General features: G+C 46.7%; 1 protein-coding gene across 3 annotated transcripts; it reads right to left on the bottom strand.

Moving 5' to 3' along the window:
- Positions 1 to 657: 657 nt before the first annotated feature.
- On the bottom strand, positions 658 to 11,506 carry UBE2L6 (ubiquitin conjugating enzyme E2 L6). 3 transcript variants are annotated; one of them, XM_074371988.1, is made up of 5 exons: positions 10,913 to 11,506; positions 7,109 to 7,204; positions 5,373 to 5,624; positions 2,849 to 3,035; positions 658 to 1,120 (listed from the first exon to the last, which is right to left on the bottom strand). In XM_074371988.1, exons 1-5 carry the CDS (start codon positions 10,937 to 10,939, stop codon positions 969 to 971), a joined length of 714 nt encoding a protein of 237 aa, XP_074228089.1. In that variant the 5' UTR covers positions 10,940 to 11,506; the 3' UTR covers positions 658 to 968. The 3 variants fall into 3 exon arrangements, with proteins under 3 accessions (XP_074228089.1, XP_074228090.1, XP_074228091.1); XM_074371989.1 differs by lacking the exon at positions 5,373 to 5,624 and having other exon boundaries at positions 10,913 to 11,287; XM_074371990.1 differs by lacking the exons at positions 5,373 to 5,624; positions 7,109 to 7,204 and having other exon boundaries at positions 10,913 to 11,455.
- Positions 11,507 to 17,353: the final 5,847 nt, after the last annotated feature.

Below are 17,353 nucleotides of genomic sequence, written 5' to 3'. Positions count from 1 at the left end.
ATTCCAGGGCAGAGGCTGGAGTCGAAGATTCTCTAGAAATCTCATCCAAACTAGGCTGGTGGGGGCCTGGGGTGATTCCCTTGACTCAAAGATGCCCCACATTTCTGATTCTTAAAAGCCAGTGGTTTTCTAGGAGCTGAGAAACCCTGCACCCAGAAAGTTCTTTCTTTGGGTTCAGTTAATCCCTCCAACTCTGGCTGAAGTTTTGGCTTGTTTTTGTTTTTCCACTGCTCCTTCAAGATGAACCCCGGGGCCGAGTACAATGTCCTGCTAACAAACCTGTCTGGCTTCATCAGGCATTTGGAGCATGTGTGCTGATGAAAAACAGCTCATGAAAAACACAAAATCCAAAACCGGCCAGCTTGGCACTGCAGCTGGAGGTACGGACTCTGCCCTGATGGGTAGAGAGGACCTGGCAACCCACTGAAGCACTCTGTGCCTTGGTTGCCCCATCTATAAAATGGGGGCATAACCCTTGTGGGCATGTTGACCACCCCTCTGGCCAAGGATGGTCCAGTCCCTCGTGGTCAGCTTTCCCCACGCCCAATGAGCCATCAGTTCATGGGAAGTAGGGTCACAGCTATTACTAGATGGCAGTTGAATCCCCAGCCTCCTCCCGATGAACCACCCCATCCCCTCAACGAACAATCTGGACTCCACAGTTCACCTGTGACTTTAATGGCTGGGCAAGCACGTTGTCTCCGTGGCTCCCCCTGGACTGGAAGCTGGAAAGGGCGTGGGAATAGCACGCCTGTGGCCAGTGGGTCCACACACCACATACCACCCCCAGTCCCCTTCTCCCCGCCACACACACACACACACAGACAAGTGAATGACTAACAACCAAAAGGAAAACACGGAAGAAATGAGCAGGAATGGACCACAAAGGGACTCTGGCCCCCAGTCCGTGAGGTGTGTCCATCCATCACACAGAGAGGATCTGGTGCAGAGATGGGTCAGAGCCAGAGTTAGGAGGGCCGGTCCACTCCAAACTGGAGGGTGAACTCTTCAGCCTTCCTGTTGAACAGCTCCGGGTCCTGTGCCAGCAGGTCAGCAAGCTCCAACCGAACAGGCTGCTCCGGCTCTGGTTTGTTCACCAACACATTGAGGGCCTCCAAGACTGGGGAGAGAGGTCAGATCAGGACATCAGGATGGAAAGAGAAAATCATGCGAAGGAGATGATGGCTGCCCACTCCCAGATCGCCCCAAAACGCCATATCCACTCCCTGGGGGGACCTTCCCCAAGGAGGTTCCATGTCTCAGGACGACTTTACAACCAAATCAGATGCCCCTCACAGACTTTGCTGATGATGCCCAAAGCCCCGACTGGTTGCATCTGTGGATTTCAAACTTTGCTCCATGGTGTCACAGAAATTTCCCATCATGGGGGTCAGTGAGATCAGAGTTGTTTCTGGGTTCAATTCCCTTTTCAACAAGGACCACTCTGCTTTTCTCTGTTTTGTCATTAGGATTCCAAATAAACTTTTTTTCCTTGTGGGGGAGGTAATTAGGTTTATTTATTTTTAGGGGAAGCCCTGGGGAATTGAACCCAGGTCCTTGTGCATGCTAAGCATGCACTCTACCACTTGAGCTACACCTTCCCCTGAGGATTCCTAATAAACTTTTGAGGCTGAAGACTGGAAACCACTACTGCACTGTGGCTCTTAATCTTTCATGGATGCCTTTGGGAACCTGGTGAAGACAGTGGCCCATCATCCCCGAGGCACGAGCACACACGCACATGCACAGACACGCAGTTCTGCCTTCAGAGCATTCTGCAGACCCTGGAGCTCTTCCAAGGACCACTCCTCCCCTTCCCCCCAGGATAGGAACTCCCGAGCTGGTGCAGAGGCAGGATTGATGGTACCCTGATTATGTCTACATGCTCTGGGGCCAGTGTCCAACATGGTAGCCGCTAGCCGTGTGTGGTTATCTCCACTTACGTCAACTGAAATTCACTGCCATTAGGAATTCAACTCACAGTCACATCAGCCACATTTTCAGTGCTTAAAAGCCACACATGGCTAGTGACTACGGCCTTGGATAGGGCAGTGAGAAAATGATTCCCTCACTGTTCTGCCAGGCAGCGCTGTTCCAGAGTCAGCCAAGCAGACTTCGAACCCCAGCTCTGCTGCCTGCCAGCTCGGGCACGTGCTTCGCCTCTCACACGCCTCAGTGTCCTCATCCATCAAATGGGGCTAATGAGAGCGCTATTTCAGGGGGCTGTGGGGCGGGGCATTAAATGAGGTTGGTGTGTTAAAAATGGCTGGTGTCCTTGGGTTCGGTGTAGTTCACAGAAAGTTCAAGTTCTCAGTGGTGCAGGGATGTGTCTTGACACCAGGTCCCCAGTGACCGCCCAACTCCATTTTTGTATGCCTGAATGTTGTTGGCTCCATGGATAGATATGGATAGATACCGAAAATATAAAATGGAGTAAAAAAGTGAATTAAAAAAATAGCATGTGACACTCTTAGCACAGTGCCAAAAGTGCTTAATTATGTGATGTGCATTATCTGGCATTACTGGCATTATTAGGCCAATCCCCTCAACTGCCATGTAGGGCACCGAGCCCTGGAAAGGGACAGAGACTTCACTGAGGTCCACGGACGGAGCAGCTGGCTTTCTATCTCAAGCCCTTCCCTCTGCAGCCCTGCCGCTCCTCTCTCCCCTGACCCAGAGTGACGCTGCTCTGTCACGCCTGCCCAGGTATGAGCACAGAGGCAGGAGGAGGTCCGCCAGCCCAGGATCTCTCTGACGACAGGCTCAGCCAAGACCCACAATTTTTACCTCCTCTCTTTTGGGCTTTTCTAACTTGAAATCGGTCCCATAACCCCGGACCCGGCCTCACCTTGGCAGGTCTTGGTATAAGGCTTCCAGTACTCATTGCTAATGATGGGCAGGCACACCCGGCCGTTGCTGTCCACGTTGGGGTGGTAGATCCTGGTTGTGAACGTCACCGTCGGGGGCTTGAACGGATACTCCTCGGGGAAGCAGATGCGCAGGTGGAAGGCCTTGAGGTTGTAGGGAGGCGTCTCCTGTGCAAGAGAAGGGCGCAAGCTCTGCTCCGAGGCATGGCTGCTCTGAACGCTCATTTTCCTCCCAGGGCCTCGGTCTGGTTTCCCCCCTCCCCGCCCCCACCCCAGGGCCCCAGGCACCCTCTGCTCCACTCCCAGGAAGAAACGTGAAAGGGGCCATCCATGGCACATGCGTTCGTTTGGCAACGGAGCCGTGGATTAGAGGAACAGTGAAGTCTTAAAAGGACACCGGCCTGGGAGTCACAGAAGCTGGGTCCTGGCTTTTGCTGTGTGACCGTGGGGTTTGCCACCTCCCATCCCAGAGCCCCAGTTCCCTCCTTTGAAAAATGGGTCAAGTTGACTAGATGAGCCCTAAGGACCATCTCAGCTGCTCCTTTTTATTATATTGATAATTAACATTTTCCCTCCTACTTTATCGAAGAACAACTGACATACGTCACTAAGTTTAAGGTGTACAGCATGATGGTTTGATTTACATATATTGTGAAATGATGACCACAGTAGGTTCAGCTAAGCTCCATCTTCTCCTATAGGTACAATAAAAAGAAAAGAAAAAAAGGGGAAAAAAATTTCTCCTTGTGATGAGAACTCTTAGCATTTACTCTCAACAATTTTCCAGTACATCACACAGCAGCGCTAGCTACAGTCATCATGCTGTTCTTAACGTCCCCAGTACTTACTTATCTTACAACTGCAAGTTTGTACCTTTTAACCACCTTCATCCCTAATTCCCCCTCCCTACACCCTAGGCCTCTGGTAACCACAGATCTGATCTCTTACTCTATTTTTCTTTTGTTTTTAGATTCCACATATAAGTGAGATCATACAGTAGCTATCTTTCTCTGTTATTTCACTTAGCATAAAGTCTTCGAGGTCCATCCATATTGTTGCAAATGGTCATCGCAGCTTTAACGTCTTTCTGAGAATTATGGAAGAAAAGGACAGAAGTTTCTCTTTGGGAGCTGTTAGCAAGTACAGGAGAATGTTATCATTGGGGGCTTGGAAAGGAAAAAATGAGGAAATCATAAGGAGTCTGAAATGACACAAATGAACTTATTTATAAAACAGAGACAGATTCACAGACACAGAAAACAAACTTATGGTTACCAGGGGGAAAGGTGGGGGGGTAGAAAGGTAAACTGGGAGTTCAGGGTTTGCAGATACTAACTACTATATATAAAATGAATAAACAACAAGGTCCTACTGTAGAGCACAGGAAACTATATTCAATACCTTGCAATAGCCCATAATGAAAAAGAATATGGAAAGGAATATATGTATGTATAACTGAATCACTATGCTGCACACCAGAAATTAATACAACATTGTAAACTGACTATACTTGAATTAAAAAAAAAAGTCAGGGATTTGGAAATATAAAACAGTGCAGCCACTGTGCAAAACCATATGGCGGTCCCTCAAAAAGGTAAACAGAATTACCATGTGATCCAGCAATTCCACTTCTGAGAATCTATTCAGAAGAACTGAAAGCAGGGACCATGTTCATAGCAGCATGGTTCACAACAGCAGAAGACTGAAACAACCCAAACCTCCATCGACAAATGAACAGATAAACCAAACATGGCGTATCCATCCAATGGGATATCACTGAACCTTGAAAAGGAAGGACACTGTGATACATGCCACAACGCGAATCAACTCTGAAGTCATTATGCTAAGGAAAATAAGCTTGACAAAAAAAAAAATTGTAGGATTCCACTTATGTGAGGTGCCTAGAATAGTCAAATTCATAGGCATAAAAAAGAAAATTAATTACCAGATGGTGGAGGGGAGGAGGAATAGGGAGTTAGTGTTTAATGGACACAGTTTCAGTTCTGGAAGATGAAAAAGTTCTGGAGACAGATGGTGAAGATGGCTGCACAAGAATGAGAATGTCCTTCGTGTCACTGAACTCAAAATGTAAGTGGTTCCGACGGCACATACTGTTATGTGGAGCTTACCGTGTTGAAAACAAAAAACAAACAAACAAAAAACAAACAAACAAAAACTCGGAGCAGGAGTGACCAAGGGTTGCCAAGAGCCAGCAGAAAGATGCTCTAAACCTCCAGCAACCTAAAGACTTTCCTGGGCACCTACTCTGTGCATTAGCCCAGGCAGCACAGCGTGGAATTACGTGGACTTTGGAGCCACCCAACCTGTGTGTGAATCTTGGCTCTGCCACTCATTAGCTGTTTGACCTCAGGCAAGTAACTTAACCTCTCTGTGCTTTTCCATAGGGAAATAATAATAGACATCTTTATAGGGCTTAGGCAAGGATTAAATGAGCACCTCCATTTTCAGACGAGGAAACAAGTTCAGCGTATGTAAGTAACTCACCCAGGGCCACAGTGACAGTGCCAAGATGTCAGTACACAGTACACACGAGCAGTACTTTCCAGCCCTCGTGGGGAGGAACCTTGGAACTTGGGAAACCCCAGCATAGAGCACAGGGACCCTCAGGCTGGTTCCAGAGCTCCAAATATCTTCAGAACCTTCGTTACAGAGAGGACAGGACAGAGGAGTCTGAATGATGTATGACGTAAGCACAGAGTCAAGGTGTTGAGAGCGCTGCCCGCTCTTAGCAGAAGGCTGAAAGGAAGCCACAGGGTGTGTGTGAGATGGGGCAACTGCTGGGCAGATAAAGAAAAAGTCTTGGCTTTTATGTTCTTGATAACAAGAAGAGGCTGGGACCCAGGACGTAGACACAAGGCCAAGGGGGAGGCCTCAGAAAAGGTCAGGAGAGTGTCTGTGTATCCTTCTGCAGGGGTTGCGGGGCGGGGCTGCTGGGGTCTTAGAGGAAGGAGGAGGCAGAGCCCCGGGAACCCACCCCAGCTCCGCCTCGAGCTTGCAGTGCGGCTTCGAGCAGTTCTGGGACTGTTTCCTCATGTGTAAAACGAGGAAGTTGGACTAGACAGAGGGCTTCGCTAAGAAAATCCTACTTCCTCTGAAGCTCTGGGTTCAGTAACGTATTTTGCTATTCTTCCAGCCCAGAGCAGGTGAGGTGGATTGTTTCAACCCGGCTGCCCAAGGGACACCACAGAGGTTCAAATGTTGGCCCGAGGCAAGCCTTTCTCCATTGTTCTGGACGACAGCTCAGTGGAAAGAGAAGACGGCACAGCCCAGGCCACCACACTGTCAGTAAGAAGTCCAGATCCTAAAGAATCCAATGAATTGTTCCCATTAAATTCCAAAGAGCTAATAAAAAGCTCAACTGTTTTCATTTTTATTTCTAAGTACCCAAAAGTCTATAGATGAATTTCTCAAAGAAAATATCTGGGGAAAAAAAAAAAAAAGAAATAATCTGTGGGAGGGGAGGGCGTAGCTCAGCGGTAGAGCGCGTGCTTCACGTGCATGAGGTCGTGGGTTCAATCCCCAGTACCTCCAGTAAATAATAAACAAACACACAAACCTAATTACCTCCCCCCAGAACAAAACAAGACAAAAACAAAACCAAAATTTTTTAACGAAAATATCTGTGGTCACTAATAATTAGAGGATAAAATGGACACCCTGCACTTTGACAGGTCCTCTGTTTATATTACCTTCAAAGAGAGATTCTATCAAGATGATCTCTAATAATAGAGAAAAATTAGAACAGTAGAGATGAGTTATCTGCGTTGTCATATGTAACAACAAATTTCTGAAATATGAATTTTAAAAGAAAATAAAATTCATTTTAGGTCTAAGGGAGCAAATTCTAACAACTGTGGAAAACAGGAACTTTATCCCTACCCCTGACAAAGGTCCAAGAGATCTTTTTCTTTTTCTTTCTTTCTTTTTTTTTTTTTTTTTTTTTTGATGCCCTTTGTCTGCTGAAGCCTCCATGGTGGGCTTGGTAGCTACTGGTTTGAGGAAGGGGTCTCCTACGAAGTCCAAAAGCTTTTTAGCCTCTTCATCAGTCGGCCTTGACCTCGGAAGCAATCAATTCAGAAAGAGATCCCTTCTGCCAAAGATAATGTCCACTGAAAACAAAGATTCTAATGCAGGGAAATTTGTGTACGGTCCTAACCCTCCTGCCCAGGCCCCTGGCCTCAGTGGTCCCAGCCCAAGGCCATGATCCCGGGGCTACTCACAGGCAGAAGGAGCGCGTGCCACACGAGCACGTTGGCATCATCGCTAAACAGGTTCCGCAGGTACCTGGGAAGCTTCTTCTGCAGGTCCTCCAGCTCCTGCAGGGGTGCAGTGAGTGGGCAGTTGGCCTGGTCTCCCCACTTCAACCCCCTCCCCCGCCCCACAGCAAGCTGTCCCAAGTCCCAAACAGGCCACCCTGGAGGACAGAGGCTGGCAGAGTCAGAGCCCCCAAGCCCTGAGCACTTGGGATGTGTCAGGCATGGAGCTCAGGGCTTTAAGTGAATCCCCTGGTTGCAGCCTCACCGCAGCTCTGTGGGTACCGGGGGAGGGAAGATGCACATGGCTGCTTCCAGTTGTGACAACTTAGGAGTAAACTCTCTTAGGAGCCTTTTCTCCTGAAACCAAGGTACTTAATGCCTGTCTTTTTGTCCTCTTCCTAGAGTCACGAGGTCCTCCCTCCCTTCCATAGCACCCACTGAGTGTCCCGCAGAAACAGGTGCCTTTACAGTGCGCAGGACAGAGCAGGCAGCCAAAGACAACACCCTGGCCCAGTCAAACTCCTCCAGACCAGGCCTGGGGAAGGGAAAGGACTCAGCGGACCAGAGCAGGGGAGAACTCTACACACCAAGCACAGAAACAAGGGGACAAGCAGTGACTCACCTTCCCAGATATGTGGCCCAGTCACCTGGACATCACTGAGTTCTCCCAACAGCCCCTCTCCTGAGCATCCTCTATCGACACTGGACTAAGACAAGGCCCAGCCCTCAAGAATTTCATTGGAGTAATGAGAGAAACACGAATGTGATTATGTAAAAAATGTGTGGACACAAAATAGGGAAGGGGAGGAGAGGGGAGCAGGATAGCTTCGCAGAGGGTGACTCTGTGAGCTGGGTCATGCAGGATGAATAGGAGTCCGCCATGCAGAGAAGGGGAAAGGTACGAAGGCAGAGTGCCCAGTTAGAGCAAATGTGTACAGCGTGTCCCGTGCAAAGTTCAGTTATTACAGGAAAAGGGTTCCACAGTCAAGTACATTGGGAAACACTAGGCTAAACAAATGTCTTTCCCCCAGGACTCCCCACAGCCTTTAAAATGCTATTGTGTATCATGATTCTTCAAAATGTGAGCCCAAGCACTCAGTACTTCTCAAATGTATTAGACCAAGGAACCCCTCTCTCCATTTTGGGGTCCATCCCAAAGTGGGACAATAGACCTTTTTTTAAAATATATGTATATATATTTTTAACAGAGGTACTGGTGATTGAAACCAGGACCTTGTGCATGCTAAGCATGCATTCTACCACTGAGCTCTACCATCCCCCGAATAAATGTTTTTAGTTGAAGTATAGTTATGGTACAATATTATATGTTACAGGTGTACAATATTACAGTGGTTCACAACTTTTAAAGGTTATACTCCATTTATACTTATAATAAAACACTGGCCATATTCCCTGTGTTGTACAATACATCCTTGTAGCTTATTTTATACCTAATAGTTTGTACCTCTTAATCCCCTACCCCTATATTGCCCCTTCTTCCTTCCCTCTCCACACTGCAATAAACCTTTTTAAGAAACAACAATAGATAAAAAGACATTCAAGGGCAAGTCACACTCTCCTGGAACACCAAATGGGTGTAAGCTAGTGGTTCTCAACGGGGGGGCTACTTTACCCCCCACTCCCGGATATTTGACAATGTCTAGAACCATTTTTGGCTGTCCCAAATGGAGGAACGCTACTACATCTAGGGGATAGAGGCCAGGGATGCTGACAAACATCCTACAAAAAAGTATCTGACCCAAGATGCCAACAGCGACAAGGTTGCAAAATCCTGGTATAAACAAAGGCAGACAGAAAGGTGCCCAGATCCAGTCCACAGCTGGGGAAGGGTCCTTTAACACTGGGCACCAGCTAAACTTTCTCGGCCCCCCAACATACAAACACACCCTGGCCCCTGTTTCTTATCTTTCAGCCCATACTCCATCTCTGTTCACACCAAGATACCATTTCTTGCAACTTCCGCCCAGAACCTCCAACCCCTCATTTAGCTTTTACGGTAGACTGGAGCATCTTCTACTGTAAGTCCCAATTCCAGTATCATCTGTGACTCTTTAGCAAGGATGAAACCACAGGTTGGACAGAGAAGCTCTGGAATGAACATTTTCCCAACTTTATTACCAGGGGGAGGGTATAGCTAAGTGGTAGGGTGCATGCTTAGCATGCAGAGTTACTGGGTTCAAGCCCCAGTACCTCCATTAAAAAAAAGTAAATAAATAATTACCTCCCCTTTCAAAAAACAAAATAAAATAAAATAAAATCTATTAAATTAAAAATATACATATACACTATAACTGGAAGCACTTGGGCTTTATCTCTTATATAGGAGTTCTGTCAAGATTTTCCCAAAGCCTGGGGCTGCTGAAACCCAAGCAAGGACACCCAGCTCTTTCCAGAGGCCTGTTAGTAAATCATCTGACTCAGAGGAACAGAAAATGAAAGTAGAGAAGCCACTAAAAGGGCCTGTGGGTTGGAGCCCCACCAACCTGGGCTCAAAGCCCAACCTCACCACTCCCTACTGACTCAGGACAGCTGAATTATTCTCTTGAAGCTTCAACTTTCTCATCTGTAAAATGGGGGTATATGACTTATCTCACAGGGTTGCTTTCAGAATGAGATAACTAATGTAAACTGCCGGGAATTTAATGGTGCCAGTGCAGGAAATGCTGGCTCCTAGCTCTTTCCCACTTGGCTGGAGAGACACTGTCCCATTTTGCTGCCAAGCTCCAAATTTCAGTCTTTCTGGGCTGAGCCTGCTCTGTGTGCCCCAGTCTGCGATCGTCTTCTCAGAGACTGACTGTAGTGCGCCAACCCTGCTCCCTTGAAGCCTGCCCCCTACTATGCACATACGAAGGGCACTTCTGAGAGACTCAGAGCTTGAAGGGTATCACACACGCTTTACCACGATTGCTTTACCTTCCCCATTCATCTCCAATCCCGGCCACATCACAATCCTCCAAACACCCTGGGTTTTCGCACCTCCTGGGGGAAATCGTCCCCTTCCCATCCTTCCCGACTTCACTTCAAATTGTGCCCCTGGTTGGAATGAAAGATCAAAGAAGGCAGGATTTTTGTTCAGCTCTGCCTCCCTACCTCCTAGAACAGGAGCCAGAACATAGGAGGCAATCAACGGCGTTCGTAGAACAAATGCATGCACGCCACCTACTCCAGCACATCTTCTAGGTTCGCCCGGGGAATCTTTTCTTTCCGAACACATCCTGAGAACTTAGCTCCCGACTCCTACTCAGCATCCCATACCTCTCGGGACTCTAACGTGGGTACCAAATGATGGGGCCGGCCATCGGCTATTCCAAGGCAAGGACCTTGTCCTGGTGTTTAAAACACACCCGCCACTCCCCCCAGCAGAGCGCCTGGCCCCAAGGAGACGGCAAGGAACCCTTCCTGCACCTGAGAAGCACGTAATTGTTACCACAAGTTTCTGGTAGGAGAAAAGAAACCGAAACCAATGGGGCGGGGGAGGCGGGGGAGGTGGCTCTTCCCCATCTCCAGCACAGCTCAGGGAGCCAGCGACACCCCCGCTCGATATGCCCTCAGCCCCCCAAACTCCAGCTCTGGCCCTTCTCGCAGACCCACTCTTCCTCTGGGAGGGGGCGAGGATGGCAGGGATTCAGCCAGTCCTTGTAGCCAGACAAACAAATGCGCTCGGAGAGCTGGGGGACGGAGGGTGGGAGAAGAGAAGAGGAAGGCGCGAGGAAGCCTTGAGAAAGGGGTCATCCTACACGCGGTTACCTTCGCCACCCGCTTGTTCGCCGTCATCTCGGGACCGAGGCTGGGCTCCGGCGGACTCCAGCCGGACTGTGCATCAGCCGGCGGACTCTGCGCGCCCCGCCCCGGGAACCCCACCAACGGGAGCCCCGCCCACGCGCTGCTCCACCCGCGGGGACCCGGAGCGGGTCGACCTGCTCCCCACCACCTCCGCTGAGACTGAGAGGCCACCGAAGGGAGGACCCGCCCGGATCCCGGCGCGGTGGGCTCGGATCCCAGGAACTTGAGCTCTTTTGTCGTGAGACGGGGCGGGCATGGGAGAGCGCGGCGTTGCCGGACCCCTGCGTCCCGCTGGGGGGCGCCGTGAACCAGGCAGCGAGCGCTCGGGGGCGCGGGGCCGGGGTCCGCCCATCCGGGTTCTAGCTGTAGCTCCGCCGCCGGAGGCCGAGCCCGCGGCTCCACCACCTCCGTCAGCCCCGTCGCCGCCGCCCCCGAACACACACTCGCCCTAAGTAAATCCAGGATGCTCTCTGCGAACGCGGCTCCGCGACAGGTCGCTCGGTGGCCTCCACCGTCACACCGCCGCCCTAATCCCCTCTAGCGAATTCCCAGAGCCCCCAGGGCACGTCATTTCCCCTCTCCGGGCCCAGCGCCCCATCTCTAAAAATGAGTGGGAGACTATATCCCCTCCAAAGACCCCTCCCCTGGCAACTTGGGATCCTTTGTGCTGTCCAGCATTCGGGGGTGGAACTGCAAAGACGCTTCTCCCGGGTGATGGCTTGGTGCGGAGCACCGCAAGGGGGCGCGGTTGGACCCATTCTCTCTTGCTTTGGGGGTTTGGTAGACCGTTCCGTCCGTTATTACATTTAATATTAGTAAGTGCCTACTATATAGAGATTTGGGAGACCGTTGGGTGGTGGGAGACCCAAAATGGACTTCAAGAGCCTCCCTTATTTTACCATCGGTCCATTACAAACTGCGGGCCTCCTGTGTGCCCCGACACACAGCCAGGAACCTCCATCCTTCTGTGCAAGGGATGAGACCCCCTCCCCTGGTATAAAGCTGGGGCCACCGTGCAATAGCAGCCCCTGAGCACGGAGCAGCATCTGGGGTAGAATCTCCTAGTAATAATGAGACTCCATGGGAGGACTGAGCGCATCTTCCACACTGTCATCCCTTTCAGTCCAGAGGAGGAAGGAAATCAGAAAGTATTTTGAGCACATCGTTTGAGTTCTGAGCTCACTACCTCACGTAGTTTTTGTTTTTTGATTTTTTTTAATCCAAGTGCTTGGACCCAAAAGACTTCTCTGCTCAGATGCGGGATGTATTTGCAGAATGATTAACTGTTTAATTCAATTCAATAAACTTTAACTGGGCATATTCTGTATGCCAGAAATGAATAGGTCACTGACCACAATCCCTTCCACATAGGTGGAGATTAGGGAACTGAATCTGCCTCTGATCATTCATCTCCATTAACAACCATTTACTCCCAAGTGCCAAGCACTGACTTTAGGGAACGCCACAACAAGAAAGTTGGGTCCCCCTGCTTGAGGAGCTCTCCCACTACTGGGACAGAGAAAAAGACTGTAGCCCCTGCATTTTTAATGCAAAGTGGTAAGCAATAGGCTAGGTGAAAGGGTCAAAAGGTACCAATTTACACTAAATCTTGGGGGTGTAATGTACAGCCTGATGACTGTAGTTAATAACACTGTAGTTTGTATTTGAAAGTTGCTTAGAGAGTAGATCTTAAAAGTTCTCATCACAAGAAAAAAATTATAAATATGTGCGGTGATGGATGTTAACTAGGCTGATTGTGAAGATCATTTCACAGTATATACAAACAGCAAATCATTATGCTGTACACCTAAAACTAATATAATGTTATATGTCAGTTATATCTCAATAAAATTTTTTTAATAAAAAGAAAATATACCAGCCCAAGCTGACTAATAGAACCTGGCACATTCAGTACATAGCATTTATTACTGGCATCATTGTCATCAGCGTTACCTCTCTTGTCCAGAGAATCCCAAGGAGCAAGTGAACAAGTGGCTAAGCAGGCTGAGGAAGCAGGTTCCTCGTCTCACCAGGCCATTTGCCTGCTCTGGGGGCAAGAGTCCCCCCAGCTCCTCTCCTGGGGCTCCTTGTCTCCAGGGCTGCCTCTGCTCCATGCCATCCACCTCACCCACCAGGGCAGGGCTCACCTTCATGGGGTGCGGCCCTTGAAGAGATGGTTGCTCATGCCTGGGTGTGTGCCTGTGATTTACCCAGAAGAAGGAGGTGTGAGAGGTGGACAGGAAGAGGGAGTCCTTCCCTCAGTCAAAAGAATCAGGAAATTCTCTTCTGCCTTTGGCTCCCTGAGAACGTCTCTGAACTATGCAGAGACAGGGAGGGCTAGAGTGATTCTGCAATTAACCTTCCCTGCCCCAGACAGGAACAAGCCCAGGGAGAGGGCCTAGAGGACAACTGCTCCTTTCTAACCCAATCCTCCCCTCAAAGATGCTCTGAAGGGTACTGATGCCTTCTGAATAACTCGAACCTCTAGCCCAGAGCTCTGCATTATAAACAGGTAAAGAACTTTGGTACCTACAAGATGCCCTTCTTGTATTCAATCTCATTTTTTCCCCCACAATAACCGGACAATAAGCCAAACCTAGAGATCTTCTTTTTTTTTTTTTTTTTTTTTTTGGTATATCTTATTTTTATTAAAAGAATTTTATTGAGATATAACTGACATATAACATTATATTAGTTTTAGGTGTACAACATGATGATTCACTGTTTGTATATACTGTGAAATGATCTTCACAGTCAGCCTTTGAGATCATCTAGGGTTTTCCAGCCACTCTACTCTCCAACATCCCACAGTGTGGGTGAGAAAACAGGGGCCCAGACAGGGGAAACGGCTTACCGGGGTCACAGATCGGAACCTAGATATCCCTATGCCTGGTCTAGTGGGTGCTCGGAGGCTTCCTCCAATTGTCTCAGCCTCAGCCTCAGCCTCAGTCCATGATTCTTTCTGAATTGAGCCTTTTGATGGGAGCAAAGAGGTCACACTTTCTGTTGGTTTGCCATTAGGGACAGCTGGCATTTACAAAGCATTCCCTGATCCAGAACCAGGCTATGGTGAATTCCATACTTACAGCTGCCTGACTCTGGTCAATGCAATTTACAGCCTCCCTATCTTGGTTTTCCCAAGGTGGGGAGGGTTTTCTTCAGATTAGCAAATGGAGGTGGCGAACGGGTGGCTCAGAAACAGAATCAATTTTGCAGGTATGGTTTGTGTGGCTTGTGCCTGTTTTTAACTACGATGCAACATTTTGAAAGTGAGATATAAGCACCAAACTGGGAAATTTACTTTCAACTTATTCCAAACAAAGTGTTAATTCTCCTAATATATAAAGAGCACCTACACATAAATAAAAATATTAACTACTCTAGCAGAAAACAGATGAAAGTTATGATAAGGTAATCCAATGAAAATCATGGAGAAATTATTCTTAAACATGTGAAAAGACCAGCCACTATGCTCATAGTAGGAGAAATACATATGAAAACAATACCAAGGTACCATTTTTCACCTATGAGATTGATGAAAAATAAAAGAGCTAGATAATACACATCTTTGAGACAGCCTGGAAAAACAGGTACTCTTATGTATTGCTAGCTGAAATGGAAATGTGTGCAATCTCTATGATGAGAAAATTGTTAGTAACTATCAAAATCATAAGTATGCATTTCTTTGATCCATCCACTCTGCTTCTCGGATTTTTGCCTGTAAATATATTTATCAATGTGTGAAATAACATAAATATAGGTTTTATTTATTAGAGCAAAACTATGTCTGTTGCGAGGGGTCTGATCAAGTAAATTATTGTACATGCATACAAAGAAATATTAGGCAGCTGTAAGCAGAATGAGGAAGCTGTTTGTGTATTGATGGAGAAGACTTTTAAAGATACACTTTAAGGGAAAAAAGCCAAATACAGTACAGAGTGAAAAGTGTATTATAATCCGTATAAGTAAAGGAGAAATATTTGCCTCTGCATGCCTGCAGCATCTCAGGAAGGACACAAGGTTCTGTGATGGTGTCTGGGGAGGGTAACTAGGAGGCTGGGTATGGGGGGGGAGGACCTCTTTTCACTAGAAACCCTACTTCCTTTTACATTTTTCTTTGTTTTGGTTTTTTGGCTGGGAGGTAGAAGTAATTAGGTTCATTTATTTTAATGAAGGTCCTGGGGACTGAACCCAGGACCTTGTGCATGCTAAGTATGTGCTCTACCACTGAGCTATACCCTCCCCCATATTTATGAACAATGTGAATGCACTATCTTTTCGAAAACGAACAACATTGAAATTAAAAAATATTCTCTCTTTAAAATTGAAGTCTTTTAAAAAATTATTTATTTAAAAAATGTTTATTAAAACATAGTTTACAATGTTGTGGCAATTTCTGGTGCACAGCATGTTTCAGTCATACATAGACATACATATATTCCTTTTCGTATTCTTTTTCATTATAGGCTACTACAGGATACTGAATATAGTTCCCAGTGCTATACAGAAGAAATTTGTTGTTTATCTAAAACCAAAGTCGTTTTACATTAAAATTTTTATTTCTGGCTCCTCTTGAAAAATGAGGCTCTTGGCAATACTTAGGCTCATACCTGCTCATGGCAATGGCTGGCTGGAGCTGAGTAGGGACTACCTCTTTAGAGCAGGAAAGCATGCCCCTGTTCACCGCAGTCCTCACCACTCCCTGTTTCTCCCCACCTGGCCAACACCGTCTGCTTTTTTAGCTGCCTGGCCCCATAAGGGACCCCTGCTCTGGAATCTCTTTGCACTTGCTACCTTCCTATCCTGCAGACCCTCTCCTTCCTTTTCTTTCCCAGGGTCAGGGTTTTTCATGCCTGTGATGGCTGTGGTCTTTGCAGATGCAGACGTGTACCTGTCTGGGAGGTGTGACAGTGCCTGCTCCCTGCTCAAGACCCTTACAGGCATTTCTCAGGGGAGAACTGTCATTTTCCACCCTTGGAAGAGCCAGGACCTTCCTTCTTGACAGCTCTGCCATTGATGGGGGTCTCAGAGACCATCTGAATAAAGAGTCAGGAAATATATTAAGACACACACACACACACACATAAACTTTTCAGACACCGTATACAGTATGGCATCTTAGCTGTGTGTTTAAAAGACTACAGTGTATACATTTATGTTTGCATGTTAGAGCCTGGAAGGATATTTAAGAACTTGATAAAGAACTTATCAGTTTGGGAGGAAAAAAAATTGTCTACATATAGCATACCCTTTTCAGACTGTATGCCTTTTATTGTTTTTTGAAATTCTGTAATTTATAGTAACAGATGCAAAATAATTCTTAGGGACATGCAAATATTTTCTGTCTAAATCAAAAGGTTTAACTGACTTTCCTCCCCCCAACCCCATGAAAAAACCAGTTGTGCCTTTGTTTACATATTCATTTCAATACTCTTGATGTATAAATGTGTCTGTTTTCAGATTCTCTTTGATTCTAACATCTGCCTATTTTTCTTGCCGATTAATGAGTAGAGTGAAATATTTAACATGTGTCCATTTTATATCCAAATGATAGTCATGATTTTACCTTTTTCTGGAAATTATCTTTAAACAGTTGTAGACTAAACTGCAAGGATGCTTAAGAAACTAATGGATGGTTTATCAGTTTATGAAGGGAAACTGAGTGTCTTGGGGTAGAGTGGGGAGACTTACTTTCAACTATCTTTGTATTTTTTTTAATTTCCTTAAAAAATTTTCCTACTATGTGGATAACTATACATTCAAAACTGTAAACAAATGCAATATTTTTTTAAGAAAATCAATTGAAAAGAGAGAAACAAAAATAGAAAGTATAACCTAAGGTTAAGAATATGGGACTCAAGGTCAGTGAGATCTGGATTTAAAGCTCTGACATTTTCTAAATGACTGCAGGTAAGTTACTTAACCTCTCTAAGCTTTAGTTTATCTATAAAATGGAGGTATTAATACCTTGTTCCCAGTGTCTCTGTGAATTAAGTGAGATTTGAATATGAAAAATTTCAGCCGAGGCCTGACATATGGTAAGCACTCCTAACAAACCCGGCCCACAATAATCTAAGGGTCAACATTATCACCATCATCACCATCATCATCAAATCCAGTGTCTCCCAAGCACAAGGTGAACCCACTGAAGGGATGTCAAGCAATTTTAGGTGGTACTAAATAACAATGTCACAGATTGAGAAAGCTTTTATTTTATTTTTTTTAATTTCTTTTGATCCTTCTTGATTTCTTGAGGACAAAGTATCATTTTGGTGCTAATCCGTGTTTAATACTTAACACATGCTAATTTCCATGTTTAACAAAGAATGAGGAGGCACAGAAGGAAGGAGATACAGAGACTTCAGCAGGCAGAAGCTACTGGAATTTAGGAACATAATTTCATTT

The sequence above is a fragment of the Camelus bactrianus genome, chromosome 10, assembly GCF_048773025.1.
Source record: "Camelus bactrianus isolate YW-2024 breed Bactrian camel chromosome 10, ASM4877302v1, whole genome shotgun sequence".
Classification (NCBI taxonomy): Eukaryota; Metazoa; Chordata; class Mammalia; order Artiodactyla; family Camelidae; genus Camelus; species Camelus bactrianus.
The sequence above is the reverse complement of the archived record's forward strand: the minus strand, read 5'-3'. Positions and strand labels throughout refer to the sequence as shown.